Source organism: Gossypium hirsutum, chromosome D09 (assembly GCF_007990345.1).
Source record: "Gossypium hirsutum isolate 1008001.06 chromosome D09, Gossypium_hirsutum_v2.1, whole genome shotgun sequence".
Lineage (NCBI taxonomy): Eukaryota > Viridiplantae > Streptophyta > Magnoliopsida > Malvales > Malvaceae > Gossypium > Gossypium hirsutum.
In genome coordinates, this window is record NC_053445.1 from 54,145,859 (window position 1) to 54,163,614 (window position 17,756).

General features: G+C 36.9%; 2 protein-coding genes across 2 annotated transcripts; one reads left to right on the forward strand and one right to left on the reverse strand.

Annotated features, from left to right (window-relative positions):
- The first annotated feature begins 1,521 nt into the window (after window positions 1-1,521).
- LOC107931453 (lysine-specific demethylase REF6) lies at window positions 1,522-9,667 on the forward strand. Its single transcript, XM_016863332.2, has 7 exons — window positions 1,522-2,676; window positions 3,645-3,723; window positions 3,880-3,947; window positions 4,021-4,171; window positions 5,331-6,028; window positions 6,469-7,056; window positions 7,163-9,667. Exons 1-7 carry the CDS (start codon window positions 1,800-1,802, stop codon window positions 9,541-9,543), a joined length of 4,842 nt encoding a protein of 1,613 aa, XP_016718821.1. The 5' UTR covers window positions 1,522-1,799; the 3' UTR covers window positions 9,544-9,667.
- A 2,155-nt stretch (window positions 9,668-11,822) lies between these two features.
- LOC107931393 (heme chaperone HemW) lies at window positions 11,823-14,101 on the reverse strand. The gene is made up of 2 exons (XM_016863272.2): window positions 13,287-14,101; window positions 11,823-13,015 (listed from the first exon to the last, which is right to left on the reverse strand). The coding sequence occupies exons 1-2, from the start codon at window positions 13,607-13,609 to the stop codon at window positions 12,391-12,393; spliced, it is 948 nt and encodes a 315-aa protein (XP_016718761.2). The 5' UTR covers window positions 13,610-14,101; the 3' UTR covers window positions 11,823-12,390.
- Between the last annotated feature and the right edge of the window lie 3,655 nt (window positions 14,102-17,756).

Below are 17,756 nucleotides of genomic sequence, written 5' to 3' on the forward strand. Positions count from 1 at the left end.
AGAACTTAATTATTTCATAACGATTCAAATAAACTCTTAAATAATAGTATAAATTACATTAAAAGTCATTAAATTATTAAAAATTTTATGTTTTGATCACTTAAATTTAAAAAGTTACAAAATAATTAATAAACTATTCGAATATTTTTATTTAGATTATTGAAATGTTAAAATGATTGTTGTATAACTTTTTTTATTTGCACTGCCTATGCTAATAGAAAATTTTAAATTCTTTACTCTTTTACAATTCAATTTTTTCTATAGAACATTTTTAAACGTTACGATATTACAAATCAAAAGTAAAATAAATTTTTTCTCCGATCTATAACATTAATTGATTAATTTTGATTTAAAGTATATTCTTTTACTTCCTAATTAATATCGATCTACCGTATCGATTATCGAATCATCGCTTGAAGTTTATTAACTGCATTTAAAAAAATAATTACTCAATAATTTAAATAAAAAATTTAAAATAATTCTAATTATAATTTTTTATATAAAGAAACAAAAATGTCGCGACAAATGCAGATCCGTATTTATTTCATACTTATAAACATTTCATAAGGGCAAAAAAAGAAGAAGAAGAAGAATTCTTGCAAATTAAGTAACATTATTTTACGCTTGTCTGTGTGCAGCCAAAACAAGACATCCGGCATTGATGATGAAAATTTGCAGGTTTACATGACAGAAATAGTCATTGCCTTGGCTTCTTTTCACTTTCAGTTACTGCAAAACGAAGCAAATCGTCATTACGGTGTATAATAATTATATAATAATGCTATTAATAAATATATTCAAGAGTCGAATTCTACACAGATTATATCCATCTAAATTGGACAAGATACCTCATAATTCAGGTTTATCTTTATCTTATTCCACCCATTATGGAGATAGATTAGTTTTTAGCCTGCTTATTAATAAATTTATTAATTAATTATGTAAAAAAATTATCTATTTGTATTACTAAAAATTAGTATGACTAACGAAATAATCAGATAATGACACATGATATATCACACTATCTTATGCTAACAACTGAATCAAATTTCAACAGTAAAAGTGAAAGTAATTTTTAACATGAGAATTAATTTATTCTTTAATCTAATATATAGAGATTAATTAACTTATTTTTTTCAAGTAAAGGAGGCAAAAATGCAATTGGTCTTGCTATTAAGAATTAGTCTCTAAACATTATATAAAAAAGTAAGTTGGTCATTTTATTAAAAATATCATTAATTTTCATTGATCCTTATATGTTAATATGAGATATATATGGCCCACTGGGTGTAACTATCTGGTTATTTTAAAATCACATCAATTTTTAACATTAAAAATGAATAAAATTAAATAAAAAATACTATGAACTAATATAAAAAAACTAATTAAAACAAAAACATATATATGTAAAAGCTAATTTATATATTTTTTAAGTAAGTAAAATGTAAGGTGATAATTTTAACATAAATATATTTATATTTTTCTAAATCCTTATATCATAAATTCATCGACGAGATTACAATGGCAAGAAGGTAAATTAAAAGAAATATAGTGCCATTTTCAAGCTTTACCTGCCCTGCTCTGCCCCTGCCCTGCCCATCATATCTTCCACTTGCTCTGTAAATTATATCAACAAAAGAAAAACAGAGGAAAAACATAAAGAAAATAGAAAATGGAAGCTTAGAAGAATCTGAAAACTTTAACCTTTCTTTTATTTTTTTTTTATTTTTATTTGTTTATAAAAATGAACTCTCAATGATTATCCCTATTCTTACCCAGAAAATTTATACTTCATTTTCATGGCTGCTTCAAGCCTTTCACCAGAGCCAAGCCAGGAAGTGTTTCCATGGCTGAAGTCTTTGCCTTTTGCTCCAGAGTATAGGCCTACTTTGGTAGAGTTTCAAGATCCAATTGCTTATATTTTCAAGATCGAAAAGGAGGCTTCCCAGTATGGAATCTGTAAGATCATACCTCCGGTGCCACCTGCTTCTAAAAAAGCTGCAATGGGGAACCTCAATCGGTCCCTTTTGGAACGTGCTGTTGCTAATGCTAGCTCCGATTCGAAACCCGCGCCTACATTCACTACCCGCCAACAACAGATCGGGTTTTGCCCTCGGAAGCAACGGCCCGTTCTGAAATCGGTGTGGCAGAGTGGGGAATACTATACTTTCCAAGAATTCGAAGCGAAAGCGAAGATTTTCGAGAGGAATTACTTGAAGAAATACAGCAAAAAAGCTTCCCTTTCAGCTTTGGAAATCGAAACCCTTTTTTGGAAAGCGACGGTTGACCAACCTTTTGACATTGAGTATGCTAACGACATGCCTGGTTCAGCTTTTGCTGCTTTGGGCTCAAAGAAGAGTAGCGGTGGAGGGCGGGAAACAGGGGAAGGAGTTACGGTGGCGGAAACGCCGTGGAATATGAGAGCGGTTTCGAGGGCGAAAGGGTCGTTGTTAAGGTTCATGAAAGAGGAGATTCCGGGTGTTACTTCCCCTATGGTGTACATTGCAATGTTGTTCAGTTGGTTCGCTTGGCACGTAGAGGATCATGATTTGCATAGCTTGAATTATTTGCATATGGGTGCTGGGAAAACATGGTACGGTGTTCCCCGGGATGCTGCCGTAGCTTTCGAAGAGGTCGTCCGGGTTGATGGCTATGCTGGAGAGTTCAATCCTCTTGGTGAGTTTAGTGTACTATTAATTTTGTCTCCTCTGTTTCTTAGTAAGCTACTGGAGGAAATTTGAAGTACTTTTGTTGACTTCGCATAAGTAGTAATGTGAATGAGAAATCTGTGTCAATAAGCTATTTGGGTTCTGGTTGAAAAAATGGAATCTAGGCTGGTCATTGTCGAGTTGAGCTCGAGCTCGAGTAGCTCAAGCTATTAGTGGTTGACTCAATTAGCATAATGCTTGACTCAGTAACTTAAGCACAAATAGTCAAGCTTGAAGTGAAGTATGAGAATCGAGCTTAATTGAGTGAGCTTGAGTACTTCGATTTGTTGTCTCGAATCGAGCTTTAAAAGTGAAATTTTCTCGAGCTTGAGTTGAGCTTTATGCCTTGAGTTTCATCTAAGGTGAGTCTACTGAACTATTAATTTTTGTCTCCTCTGTTTCTTAGTTAGCTAATGAAGTCCATGTCAATTACTTGCGTTGACTTTGCATAAGCATTTGTCTCTATTGGATAGCTTGGTGAGATTGACTGGTTTGAGCAAAGGTCAAAGGAAGAATAAACTAGTTGTAATTATTCCGAAAAAAAGGGGAAAAAAAAAAACTAAGTGCCCCCAATTTGAGTTTTCTCCAATGGTGTTCATTGAGTTTTTAAGGAATGTTAGCATTATAATTAGTAAGCCTACATTATCTTTGCATAAGTAGAAGCCGTATTGGATAGCATTGGTGAGATTGACTGGTTTGAGTGAAGGCTAAAGGGAGAATAACATGAAGCTGTATTGCATAGCATAAGTGTAGCTTTTGATTAAAATATTTTACTTTCTAGTGTACCAATGATGTTTTTTACCATTTTGGATTGGTTTAAATCTATTCCGGGAAGTTTCTATGCCACAATGTAATTTTTTTTTTTACTAGAAAAGCAACTCAATCTTTTATATTTAAGTGATGATCCTTATATTGTACCTTTTTAATCTATATTAGTTACATTTTCTACACTTGGTGAAAAGACCACAGTGATGTCTCCAGAAGTATTTGTTCATGCTGGAATTCCGTGCTGCAGGTGATTTTAGTTTGCTCTGCTATGCTTTGTAGAAAATTTTCCATTTATTACTTTTATAATGAATTTATCATCTTAGAGTCTTATAACGCGATTTAATTGACCTGTTGAGGGATGGTTATTGGACTTGTTCTTACATTATCATTATTCTGAAATCAGGTTAGTGCAAAATGCTGGGGAATTTGTTGTCACTTTCCCTAGAGCCTATCATTCGGGGTTCAGTCACGGTGAGACCATCAAATCTTTATTAGATACTGTCAGAGGAGGGAGCTTATTTCATCTATATGTTATTGTCATTAGGATTTAACCTTGGAGAAGCAGCTAATATTGCAACTCCAGAATGGTTGAGAGTAGCCCGAGATGCTTCTATTCGAAGAGCTTCAATTAATTACCCTCCAATGGTCTCCCATTTCCAGTTACTTTATGATCTTGCACTCGATTTATGTTCAAGGTACGACTCACAGTTATACAGTATGATTCATTTGGATACCTCAGTTTCTTAATTTCTTGATGCATTCTCGAGTACTTTGAATACGCACTTGAATATATATGACATTTAATTGAGTACTTTCTGCACTGCTGCAAATATGGTAGGTAAATGTTTAGAAAAATATTTACATTTGCTCATTGCTTTTTTGAAGTTCAGTATGAGTAGTGATGGCAATGGGGTGGTTTTTTTCCTGCCCTAACCCCAACCTGATGCTCTACCACCATGCCCCGACATCGACTTTAAAAAAATTTTAACCCGCTCAGAACCTGAACCCAAAAATTAATAGTGTACCCGACTCCAATCCGATCAGACCCGAGTTCAAACATTTTGAATTTTTTTTTTCGGAAATTGTGATTAATAATTTTTTTTTTTAAACGAAAGGTTTTGGCACCATTTCCCATTAGATTTGCTTTATGATTTACCATTGAAACTGTCATGTGCTAATATGTATACACACACGTTACAATTACAGCACAGCAAAAAAAAGGAGCAAAGGTCTTTGTTCCTTACAAACAGGGGGGGACTTGGGAAATAAATTAAAAAGAGAGAGAGAGGGAGAAATAAACTGGAGTGAGAGAGTAGTATAAAGACTAGTAGTAATACATTTTAGGGATTTTTGACTTAATCAATATTAAATATGTATAGAGGGGTAATTTCATAAATATCCCAGGGCGGGGTGGTTTTATTCTAAACCCGGCCTGGCGAATTTTTTAAAATCAACCCACCTGACCCTATCTGGTCAAATCGGTTCGGAACCCGTCAGTTTCAGGGTTTTTTGCCATCCCTAGGTATGAGTGTCGGATGTGTTTCTGGCACTGGTATGTTCAATTTTTACCAAGTTTTCCCATGTATTTGTAGGGTCATATCCCTATATTCATATCCAAATATGTCTCAAACATAGGTGTCAAACACGGGTATTTTAAGTAATGTTCTTCCTGTACTTTTAATCCTCATTATAATCGGACTTCATACAATTTAAAGGACAAAAATCTTTGAAATTTTATCGGCATGTGCGATATTTATACCAAAAGTTGTTTGTATGATGCTGAACTAATTAATTGAAGAGCAATAACTTATATTGTGTATCTTTTCCTCATTTTTGTTAGGTTTCTCCTTGCAGGGTACCTACGAACATTGGTGCTAAACCAAAGAGTTCTCGCCTCAAGGATAAGAAAAAATGTGAAGGGGAAACCTTAGTTAAAGAATTATTTGTGCAGGATCTCATACAGAACAATGACCTACTTCATATTCTTGGAAAAGGATCTTCAGTGGTACTACTCCCCAAAAGTTCTACCGATATTTCTCTTTCTTCTGAATCACGTATAGCATCCCGATTAAGAATAAACCCGAAGATGTCACTTGGTTTATGCCGCTACAAGGAAGCAATGAAACCGTCCCAAGTCTTAGCTTTTGATGAGATAATGCAATGCAAGAATGAAGAAAACAAGGGAATAAAAGGTTTCTATTCGGTGAAAGGAAAAACTGTTTCTACATATGAAGTTGATCGAGATTCTTCTTTTACGGGAGCTGATTATTTGTGTAAGGTGCCATCACAGATCTTAAACGTGAACATTGAAAGAGAAAGTTCTGTTCAAGGTGATACATTGTCGGATCAGAGACTGTTTACATGCGTCACGTGCGGAATATTATGCTTTGCTTGTATTGCTGTTCTTCAACCGACCGAACAAGCAGCTAGATACCTCATGTCAGCAGATTGTAGCTTTTTTAATGATTGGACCTTTGGTTCTGGAGTAACACGTGACAGGTTCACCGCTACTCATGGGGATGGAATCACTTCGGAGCAAAATCCTTCTACAAGTAGGTTATATATGGAATTTTTTGTTTATTAGCCAATTTTGTTTATGTGATTTAATGCCATTCCTTGTGCTTGTGGGGTTATAGCTTTGTCTTTATAATGCATGTAGTGTTCGTATAGGTTAACAACTAAAACAGATGTGGCGGTCCTAGGAATGATCTTAAGCAGAATAATTGGAATTTGGCTCGAAGTTGTTCGGTTCCTAGGATTCTCATTTCCAAAGAACAATAGAAATATGATAATTCGAATAAGCTTTTGTTAGGGCTGGCAAGACTATTGGTTGCTAACATAATTGTCTTGATAACTAGGTTATCCAAACTCAGGTGTGAGTGTAGGATATATATATGGATGGATGGATGGTATCCTTTCTACTCTACAATTTTCCTTAAAATTCTTTTACTTCTTTTTTAACATACCGGGTTTTTGTTTTTCCTTGATACAGGGGGGATGAATAAAACTGCCCCAAATGCTTTATACGATGTACCTGTTCAGTCTGTTGAGTGCAAGTTTCAGACGAAAAATCAAAGTAAAGAAGTTCCGGAAGATACTAAAGAAAGGAGAAATACTTCTGCTCTTGGTCTATTAGCTTCAACATACAGAAATTCATCTGATTCCGAAGATGATAATGCTGAACCAAAAGCTACTGCCTCTGGTGATGAGACGAATTCAACAAACACTATACCAGGAAGGAAACTTCAGCATAATGATTTCAAGGAGGACGCTCCGGTCCATGTTATCGATTGCGATCCTAAACCTGGATCTAAAAGAAGCCCTCCAACAATCAACCAAGAGTTGGTATCAAATGGTTTGGGGGATAAATGTAGTGATCCAGCCATAGAATCTTACGGTGCAGAGAAAATGAGGTTTAGTAAGGCCTTTGCACGAATGGAAAATGCAGATAGTCCGTTTGCTCCAAACTCCGATGAAGATTCTTCTCGGATGCATGTCTTCTGTCTCGAGCATGCTATAGAAGTAGAACAACAACTTCGTCAAATAGGAGGAGTTCATATATTTCTCCTTTGTCATCCAGGTAGATTTCGGCATACATTATACACAAATGAATTTGTCCCGGGGAAATGTTTCCAGTTACCTCTTATTACACATATACATTAACGAATATCTGTAAAACGATGCAGAATATCCCAGGATCGAAGCGGAAGCTAAGTTGGTGGCTGAAGAGTTGGGAATCAATTATCTTTGGAACAACATCTTATTTGGGGATGCTACTAAGGATGATGAGGTGAGGATCCGGTCAGCTCTTGATAGTGAGGATGCCATACCTGGAAACGGAGACTGGGCAGTAAAGCTGGGAATCAACTTATTTTATAGTTCCAATCTCAGCCATTCTACGTTGTACAGTAAACAGATGCCATATAATTTCGTTATATACAGTGCATTTGGCCGAAATTCTCCTGCTAGCTCACCGACAAAGTTGAATTCTTACGGGCGGAGGTCTCGGAAGCAGAAAAAAGTAGTGGCGGGAAAATGGTGTGGTAAAGTTTGGATGTCGAATCAGGTTCATCCATTTTTGACACAAAGGGATCCCAAGGAGCAAGAACAAGAAAAAAGCTTCCATGCTTGGGCAACTTCAGATGAAAATCTTGAGAGTAAACCAGAAAATATTCGGAAAGCAGAAACATCCAAGGTGGTTAAAATGTTTACTAGAAAGAGCAAAACAAGGGCGGGGGCTACACCGAGCAAGAAAGCTAAATGCATCGAGCCAGAGAGTGTAGTTTCGGATGATTCATTGGATGGTAATTCTCTTAGGCAGCAACAGAGATTTTTTAGGGGCAAAAAACCTAAACTAATCGAGAAAGAGAAGGAAATTTCGTATGATTCATTAGAGGATGATTCTCTTCTGCATCATAGAGATCTCTCTCGAAGAAAAGGGGCCAAATTTATCGAAAGGGAAGCTTCTGAATCCGAGGATGTAGAGGAGGATTCTGATGATCAACAGTTTCTGAAAAATCTCGGAGGCAAAAAAGGGAAATATATTGTAGAAAATGATGTGGTTTCTGGTGATTCACTTGACAAAATTTCCACCAAGCAATATCGGAGGATTCCTAGAAGCTCCCGGGACAAATTCATGAAGAGAGAAGGTTCTGTATCAGCTGATGAACAAGAGGAAATTTCCTATCAGTTTCATAAGCGGATTCCTAGAGGCAGACAGATCAAGTTGTTTGAAAGGAGGCTTGCTGTCTCAGATGACTCGCGAGCAGACAATTCCCTTAAGCAGTACCGAAGAAAGCCTAAAGGCAAGCGAGCAAAGTTTTTCGAGAGAGAAGAAGCAATGTCGGATGATGCATCAGATAATGATGGTTCTCAAACTCAGCATAGGAGGATTCCTAGTGGCAAGCAAATGAAGTGCACGGAAAGAGAGGATGAATTTTCTGATGATTCACTCGAGGGTAATCCTCAACAGCAACATAGGAGGATTGCTCAAAGAAAAGTATCCAAATTTTCTGATCAAGAAGACATAGTTTCTTTCGATTCACTGAAGGGTAATTCTCATCGACAGCATAGGAGGATTCCTAGAAGTCAACTAACCCAGTTTATCGAGAGGGAAGATGCAGGTTCATCGGATTCTCCAGATGATAGTTCTCTTCAGCAACTTACGAGGATTTTGAGAAGTAAGCATGCTAAAATTCTTGAGAAGGAAGATGCAGTTTCCGATGATTCAGATGATACTTCTCCACAGCAGCTTAGGAAGACTCCAAGAAGCCGGCAAGGGAAATCTATTGAAAGTGAGGATGTAGTTTCATATGATTCATCGGACGAGAACTATGGTCAACCGAGTAGTAGTCTTAGAAGCAGAAAAAAGAAAGCCCCAACACCACGACAAACAAAACAAGAAGCCCCTAAGAATGTGAAACAAGGGAAACGTCGGACAACAAAACAAGTAATCTCTCAGCAAAGCAAACAAGACACTCCTCGGAATCGGACTACCAAAATTGAGCAAAGTGCTAGACAGGACAATTCATATGATGACGATGAGATAGAAGGTGGACCCAGCACACGCCTTAGGAAAAGAGCTCAAAAGCCTTCAAAAGAGCCGGAAACAAAACCTAAAGTGAAGAAGCAAGCTCTGAAGAACAAAGCAAAGACTGCTTCAAATGCGAAAGTAAGAGACGAGGAAGCAGAATATCAATGTGACATGGAAGGTTGCACCATGAGTTTTGGCTTGAAACAAGAGCTGGTTCTCCACAAAAAGAACATTTGTCCAGTAAAAGGGTGCGGAAAGAAGTTCTTCTCACACAAATATCTAGTTCAGCATCGACGAGTTCATATGGATGACCGACCTCTTAAATGTCCATGGAAGGGCTGCAAGATGACGTTCAAATGGGCATGGGCTCGAACCGAACACATTAGGGTTCACACAGGTGCTCGTCCTTACGTGTGTGCTGAGGAAGGCTGTGGTCAAACATTTCGTTTTGTGTCGGATTTCAGTCGTCACAAAAGGAAGACTGGTCATTCAGTGAAGAAAGGTAAGATAAAACATGAATCACGAAAACTGTAAAACTAACATTTCTAATGAACCCGTTGCTTGATCAGCAAGGTAGGTTAGGTGAAGAGAAGGTTAGGCCCCATGGGTTTTTTTTTTCTCTCAAGTAAGTACTTATGTTTTTATATTCATTAGATCACATGATGCTATTTGACCCGGGTACCAAATTAAACATCAAAGTTAAATTTAAGTACCAAATTGGGAAAAAAGGTTCCTAATGCCATTTTGAACATTAAAGTCAAATTAGGATAACATTCTTAAGAGGAGGAGAATGCAAGCTTGAAAATAGGATATGAAATTGTTGAGAGGAATAGTCATGAATTTTAAACATGAGCTGTAAAATAGACATGGATAAAGATGGGTAATAATAACCCCGAACATAGACATTAAAACGAATTAAAATGGATTTGAATAGAATAATAAAATATAAATATGTTAGAGAAACATGAACTCTGCTGGAATTGATCTTTACAAGAAATATACGTGTTGCATATTTAATTCTCTCTCATAAATGATTCTGATAGAAAATCATACAAAGGTTAATAACAGAAGCAATAATAATATACATTCCACAATGGGTTTTGATTGAACTGGGATAACTTTAACTCGACCAGAATACATGTAAACAACTTTATTAGGTAAGAAAAAGAAAAACCATAAATCCTTAAACTCCAACACAGCAAAACCATTTACCCTGAAAAATAAAATAATTTATATATACATTATACTAGAATGGAAGTATTTGAATTTGTTTATTATTTATCTAATTGATATTTAAACTTGAAATTCGACATGTGATAACCTCATTTTTTTGACGTGTTACAAAAAATAAAAATATTTTTTGTATAAATTTAAAATGTGAAACTATCACAAATCACCATATTATTTATAATTAGCACCACTTCATTGTATTTTAACTTAAAAGAAGGCATCATTTAACTTACAAGTTTAGGTGCTAATTAAAAAAAAGTTAAGTACCAAGTAAACATAAATTGCTAAATTCAGATGCCTTTATATGTATTAGTCCTATATTACTCCAACTCTCTATTTATCATTAAGCATTTGTTTTCAACATCATATTTTCTTACATGAACATATGGATATGGTTAAAGCTATCCAAAGAAAAATTATTATGAGTTTACACAAAAGTTGAGGTTGTTTAAAAGTTTTGGATACCACATTTAGAACTTGCCTAGCTCAATTTATTAAATATATAGATAGACTTTCGACTGATGAGCTTGTGTGAGGCTAAAATTAGACAAATATAAAAGATGTTAATAACATTCATAAGAATATCCAAATTCATGGCACCTCTAGATATAGATATAAGAAACTTTGGAAAAATTAAATATACTAAAATCAAAAACATATTTGTATTCAACAATGAGTAACACAACATAACATTATATATATATATTACCTTTGGACTGGGAGGAGAAGGGGGAGGTTGATTCTTTTTAGAGGAAGCAGAGGGCATAATATTGGGAGCAGAGCCTTTGGTTTTCTTCTCATCTCTAGCTTTGTTGAATATCACTGTAAATCCTTCAGCTGCAGCTGGATTGTTTACGTCCCACTCTCCAAATTTAGGCAATGCTCTTCCCTTTTCCTGGTCAATCCAATCAACATTATCATTAACCTCGATTCGATTCCATCAATTACAGATACATACATATGTAAAGAGGAAAAGGAAAATTACCGCCATGACCAGAAGATGTTAAAACGATGAGAAAATTGGAGATAAGAGAGGGAAACGAACTGAGAGAATTTTCAAGAGACTGAGATGAAACCAAAAAAATAATAAAATGATGTTAAATAAGAGAATAAAAGAAGAATGTTTGTTAATTTTGTTTGTTCAGTAAATTTAACTTCAAAACCAAATTTGTCAATTTTGATTCAGTGAGTTCCATTTTTAAATTTAAACATTACCTTATCCGATTAATTTTAGTTTGAATATATTCACATCAACCGTACCTCTCTTCTAGATTTTTATATAGTTCAATTCTTTATAAGATTCATCTATTCATTTAAAAGTTGATAGTTTTTTCAATCCGAAATATTTTATTAATATGAGAGTCCTTTGAATTGATTAACAATGGATTCAACCTATAAAAATTAATAAGAAATTTTTTAAAAGTGGAAACTGTGATCCTAAATAATTAAGAATTCTTAAAAATTACGCTTGATTCAATAGATCGGTACCAATTATCAAGTCAACCAATTCAATGCTTCCTTCAAACAGATATTTAAGTCAGACCGGCTGTTGAACCTTACAAACAACTATGTCAATCTCTACTAAAAACTTGTATGATGTTAAGGTTCGATTTTCAAACATACGAATGAAGAATAATTGCATGTGCGGAAAACCAAGAACATTGCTCTCCAACATTTCTTATGGTCTCCCTTGCCATGCCAAAAGCCATAATTAGGCTTGGCTGGAAACTATCAGAAAGCTTCATATTTACAATTGTTTTATGCACTTTTAAGCAGCAATTGCCCCAATCACAAAGCATATCAATAAAAAAGAAGCTTCAGATATGAAAGCCCGAATGCAATCGATATCGATTTTCTCGATAAGAGAAAACCACCTTGATCGTGAGCGGAATATAAGCTAATCCTTGCCCGATATCGTCTTCATATTGTATGCAGTTTCAAGCAAAGCAACTTTCAACGAAAGGCTTATAAGCCTCACCAAGAGAAGCTATAACCAAGTTCCCGAAATGCATATCAAGAAGCCTTCAAATCGAGCCCCGTTGGCATCTATATCTGTGTTCCTGGCATGGTCGACCGTTCATAATTGTACATCATAACTCCGAATGCAACATGCACCATAAAAAAAGGTTTAACATTTGAAACTCAAAAGTTCTAGAGAGCAATGACCCCAAATGCAATAGAGATCAATTCGTTCGATAATAGGAAGCCGTCCGGATCACTGAGCCGAATATAAGCTAATCCTCGTCCGATACCATCTTCATTCAATGAGGCATTGAATTCATCTGCAGTTACAACTCTTCTCTGCTCATTCAAGCAAAGCACATGTCCACTTTCAATGAAAGGCTTATAAGCTTCACAAAGAGAAGCTACAACCGAGTACCCAAATGCGCATCGGAAGGACTTCAAATTGAGTCCAGCTGCAGTTCTAAGAGAGAGCATCACAATATCTGATGCCAAGTCTCCAACATTTATATTAGTGTTCCCGGTGTAATCGACCATGCCATTATCCAAACTCCGTACAAAATTGATGTAACCTCCCATTTTCTTCGGTCTTGAAAACCTCATTCCACGTACGTAACTAGCAGACCCTAGGCCAAAACCATAAAATGGTTTGTTTTTCCAGTATGTAAAATTGTGCTTGCATTCGAATCCGTCTTGGCAATAACTGCTGATTTCGTAATGGTTATATCCGGCAGCTGAAAGCATGCTCGACGCCATTCTATAAAAATCGGCAGACTGCACATCAGTAGGTAAAGGAAACTCCCCTGGTGTGTACCTACAAAGGATTCAAATATTCACTTTTCAATCCAGAGTAAAGATAAACACCGTTCCCAACTCTTTATTTTTCTTAAAGTATTCATATTTAACACATTTTTCAATCGCATGAATCAACTCGTTTTTGATCGGTACCTGACCAGTCCGATCCGATTCGGAAAATAATAGATATATCCTAAAAAAATCTAAATACATGAAAAAGAGTTTGAATGAATATCCGAGTAACATAATTAAAAGCTACAGATTTTCCAAATAAACATAGTAATACTTACAATGTTCCAAATTTGGTGCCTTGTTCAACTTGCAAATCATAAACGGAGACGTGATTTGGCTGAGCTTCGATGGTCAACTTTAAGCTTTCCTCCCACATTTGTGGAGCTTGATTAGGCAGAGAAGAGATTAGATCCAAACTCCAATTCTCAACCCCACACGATTTCATTATCTCAATGGCCTCATTCACCTCGTCAACTCCATGAGCTCTCCCGCAAGCCTTCAACAACTGTTCTTGAAACGCTTGAACTCCCAACGAAACTCGATTCACACCCAACTCCATAAACTCCTCCATTTTCTTAACATCAAATGTTCCAGGATCCATTTTCGTTGATATCTCGGCATCCGAAGTCACCCCAAATTTCCCTTTCAACAAATCAAGAATCGATGAAACCAGCCTCGGTGGCACGAGAGACGGTGTTCCTCCGCCAAAGAAGACGGTTTCGAGTGGTGAGTGAGACTCGAAACTCACTCTGGAAGCATTGATTTCTCGGCATAGTAATTAGATGTAGTTCGATATACGGGGATCGTCTTCGTTGTCGTTGGTTTGGGCCGGTGAGTTAGAACCGAGAGCGACGACTGGGAAGTCGCAGTAGTGGCAGCGTTTTCGACAGAAAGGGAGGTGAATGTAAACTGACGTTGGAGGGAGTTGAGGGGTTGTGAAGATGTTGGGTGCGGCATTTTGTCGAACAGTTTGAATGGGATTAAAATTACAGGAAATTGCAAGACACAATAGTTTCCGATACCTGGGTTTGGCCGGAAAAGTCGAGAAAATCGGAGTAAGGATTGATTTCAGCATTACTTGATGAACAGAATGTTGTTCCAATAGGGTCGGAAGTGTGTAAATTATTGTACTAAAAAAGTCACACAAAGTTCAATTCCCAGGGAAGAGAGGTGGATCACATGGATCTCTTAAATACCAAGTCTTTCCTTAGTCAGAATATCCCTTCTATAGTAATTTAATAGCACAATTAAATACTACTATTATACCCTCAAATATTGAAAGAAAAATAGGACAAAAAGAACATAAGAGTTTTAATGAGGTTCGGTAAATTATACCTACGTCCTCGGGCACTAACACCAGATGATAACTTTACTATCTCCAAAATATTACAAACAAATAGAATTCCTTAAGAATTCTCAAATGGAGAAGAGAGAAAACTAAGAGAGAAAGATTGGTTGGGATGAATTGAAATGAGAAATGAGAAGGCCTATTTATAGTTGAGGTTCAAGGACCAAACAATAAATAGCCCATTATCTCAAGGACCAAAAAAAAATTATCCCTTGCCACTTTTCCAAAGTTGGTGGTTGTCATTATTGATTGTCTCCCATTAATGTTAATGGCAACCATTATTAATTGTCTTCCATTAATGTTAACAATCTCCACCTTGAAGATTTGATTAGGATAATCACATCTTCACACACTTCCTTCAACTCCCCAAATTCGATAAAGCTATCTTTTGTAGTGCCTACAAATGCGCTCTCGAGCGCCATACACCTGAAGGTGCTCAAATTCTCAGGATGTTAATCAAGTTCAAACAATGATTAAACTTGATTGTTGTTACCACCTTGGTCATCATATCTGCGGGATTATCTGCTGTCGGAATCTTCTGAAGTAGAATTTTTCCTTTTTCAAAGACTTCCCGCACAAAGTGATATCTTACGTCGATATGCTTGGTTCTTGAATGATAGACTTGATTTTTCGCTAAATGAATAGCGCTCTGACTGTCACAATATAAACTTATGTGACTTTGAACAACTCCTAAGTCTTTCAACAATCCATTAAGCCAAATAGCCTCCTTAACAGCTTCTGTAACTGCCATATATTCTGCCTCTGTAGTAGACACAGCTACTGTAGACTGTAAGGTAGACTTCCAACTCACTGGGGCTTTCGCAAGAGTAAACAAATACCCCGTAGTTGAACGACGTTTATCTAAATCACCAGCAAAGTCGGAATCAACATATCCAACTACAAACTGACCAAGTGCTTCATCCTGTTCAAAAATTAAACCAACATCTACGGTTTTTCGAAGATACCGTAGAATCCATTTCACAGCTTGCCAATGTCCTTTTCCAGGATCATGCATATACCTGCTCACAACTCCAACAGCTTGTGAAATGTCAGGCCTCGTACACACCATCGCATACATCAAACTCCCAACTGCATTAGCATATGGGACTTTCGCCATATATTCTCTTTCTTCTTCAGTTTTCGGAGATAATTGAGCACTAAGTTTCAAATGAGAAGCAAGTGGGGTACTTACATGTTTTGTGTTTTCATTTACACCAAAACATTGTAATACCTTTTTCAGATATTGCTTCTGATTTAAACAGAGCTTGCCTCTCGGTCTATCTCTACTTATCTCCATGCCGAGAATCTTCTTGGCCTCACCTAGATCTTTCATCTCGAACTCTTGATTCAACTGAGCCTTCAGCTTATCTATCTCATTTTGGCTCTTCGAAGCGATTAACATATCATCAACATACAAGAGTAGATAAATGAAAGATCCGTCATGCAGCTTCTGCAAATATACACAATTGTCATATTTGCTTCTTGTGTACTTCTGCCTTCTCATAAAGCTATCAAATCGCTTGTACCACTGCCTCGGGGATTGCTTCAATCCATATAGCGATTTGTTCAGCTTACAAACCCAATTTCTACCACCAGCATCTGTGTATCCTTCGGGCTGAGTCATATAGATCTCCTCTTCTAACTCACCATGCAAGAAAGCCGTCTTAACATCAAGTTGAGCTAGCTCCAAATTCAACTGTGCTACCAAGGCCAACAAAATTCTAATGGAGGAATGCTTCACAACAGGGGAAAATACATCATTGTAGTCAATTCCCTCCTTCTGAGCGTAGCCTTTAGCTACCAATCTTGCCTTGTAGCGAATATCCTTCTTGCTAGGAGATCCATCTTTCTTTGCGAATACCCACTTGCATCCGATTGCCCTTTTACCTTTCGGTAATTGCGCCAACTCCCAAGTATTGTTCTTCCGGAGAGACTGCATTTCTTCATCCATGGCACTTTTCCATTTATCACTTTCTAAGCTTTGCATTGCTTCTTGATAAGTGATAGGAATAGCATCAACAACGGGAAGGGCGTAGGCCACCATATCAGTAAATCGAGCAGGTTTACGAATTTCTCTCCGTGGCCTTGCAACTGCAACTGGTTCTGGTGTACTTAGTGGTTCTTGGGTCAGAACCTCTTTAACCTCTAATTCCTCCATTGTGGCTGAAGAATTAGACTTATTAACTGGGCAAATCCCCATCTGCTCAAACTCCACCTGTTTTGGAGTACACTCCACCTGCTGTGGAGTATTGCTCGTCTGAATATCTTTATCTGCTACCTTTTTCAATGTGGCAGATTCATCAAAGGTAACATCTCTGCTACAGATCATTTTCTTTGTGCTTAAGCACCAAAGATGAAATCCCTTCACTCCAGAAGTGATTCCCATAAAGAAAGCTTTCTTTACCCTCGGATCTAACTTTGACTCCTTCACATGGTAATATGCAGTGGTTCCAAACACATGCAAGGAATCATAATCTGTAGCCGGTTTTCCAGACCATACCTCCATAGGAGTTTTTCTTTCTAATGCAGATGATGGCAAACGATTAACAAGATGGCCAGCGTATGTCACAGCCTCAGCCCAAAATTGCTTGCCCAACCCAGCATTGGACAACATACATCGAACTTTCTCCAGCAATGTTCGATTCATACGCTCTGCCAATCCATTCTGCTGTGGTGTATCCCTAACTGTGAAGTGTCGAACAATACCATACTCTTGGCACACATTGAAGAACGGATCACTTTTATATTCCCCTCCATTGTCCGTCCTAAGCCGTTTGATTTTCTTGCCAGTCTGGTTTTCGATCATAGTTTTCCATTTAAGAAAAACTCTAAGCACTTCATCCTTAGTTCTCATGGTATACACCCAAACTCTTCTGGAAAAGTCATCAACAAAAGTAACAAAGTAGTGTTTTCCTCCCAATGAAGGTGTCTTGGAAGGCCCCCACACATCTGAGTGAACATATTCTAAAATAACTTTTGTATTATGGATAGCAGTGCCGAATTTCACTCTCTTTTGCTTTCCCAGAACACAATGCTCGCGAAATTTTAATTTGCAAGCCTTTGCACCTTTCAACAATCCTTGCTTTGCCAGAATTTGTAAGGATTTTTCGCTGGCATGTCCCAACTTCATATGCCACAACTGTATTGAGTCCAATTCTTTGTTGCCGGAAGCTGCAGCGACTGCTCCAATAACTGTACTACCTTGGTAGTAATACAAGTTATTTTTCCTGATGCCCTTCAATATCACAAGTGCGCCAGATGTCACTTTCAAAACCCCATCTCTCATAGTAACAACTGAACCATTGGATTCCAAGGCTCCCAATGAGATGAGATTTTTCTTCAAACTGGGCACGTACCGAACATCAGTCAGAACTCTGGTTGATCCATCTTGATTCTTTAA

What these genes read in the sequence shown, in the direction of transcription:
- LOC107931453 (XM_016863332.2), top strand. Translation starts at nt 1,800, where the DNA reads ATGGCTGCTTCAAGCCTTTCACCAGAGCCAAGCCAGGAAGTGTTTCCA. An exon ending in GCTGGAATTCCGTGCTGCAG is followed by an intron (nt 3,724 to 3,879) that starts GTGATTTTAGTT and finishes TTCTGAAATCAG; the next exon opens with GTTAGTGCAAAATGCTGGGG. An exon ending in TCATTCGGGGTTCAGTCACG is followed by an intron (nt 3,948 to 4,020) that starts GTGAGACCATCA and finishes TATTGTCATTAG; the next exon opens with GATTTAACCTTGGAGAAGCA.
- LOC107931393 (XM_016863272.2), bottom strand. Translation starts at nt 13,609, where the DNA reads ATGGATCCTGGAACATTTGATGTTAAGAAAATGGAGGAGTTTATGGAG. An exon ending in GGCACCAAATTTGGAACATT is followed by an intron (nt 13,016 to 13,286) that starts GTAAGTATTACT and finishes AATCCTTTGTAG; the next exon opens with GTACACACCAGGGGAGTTTC.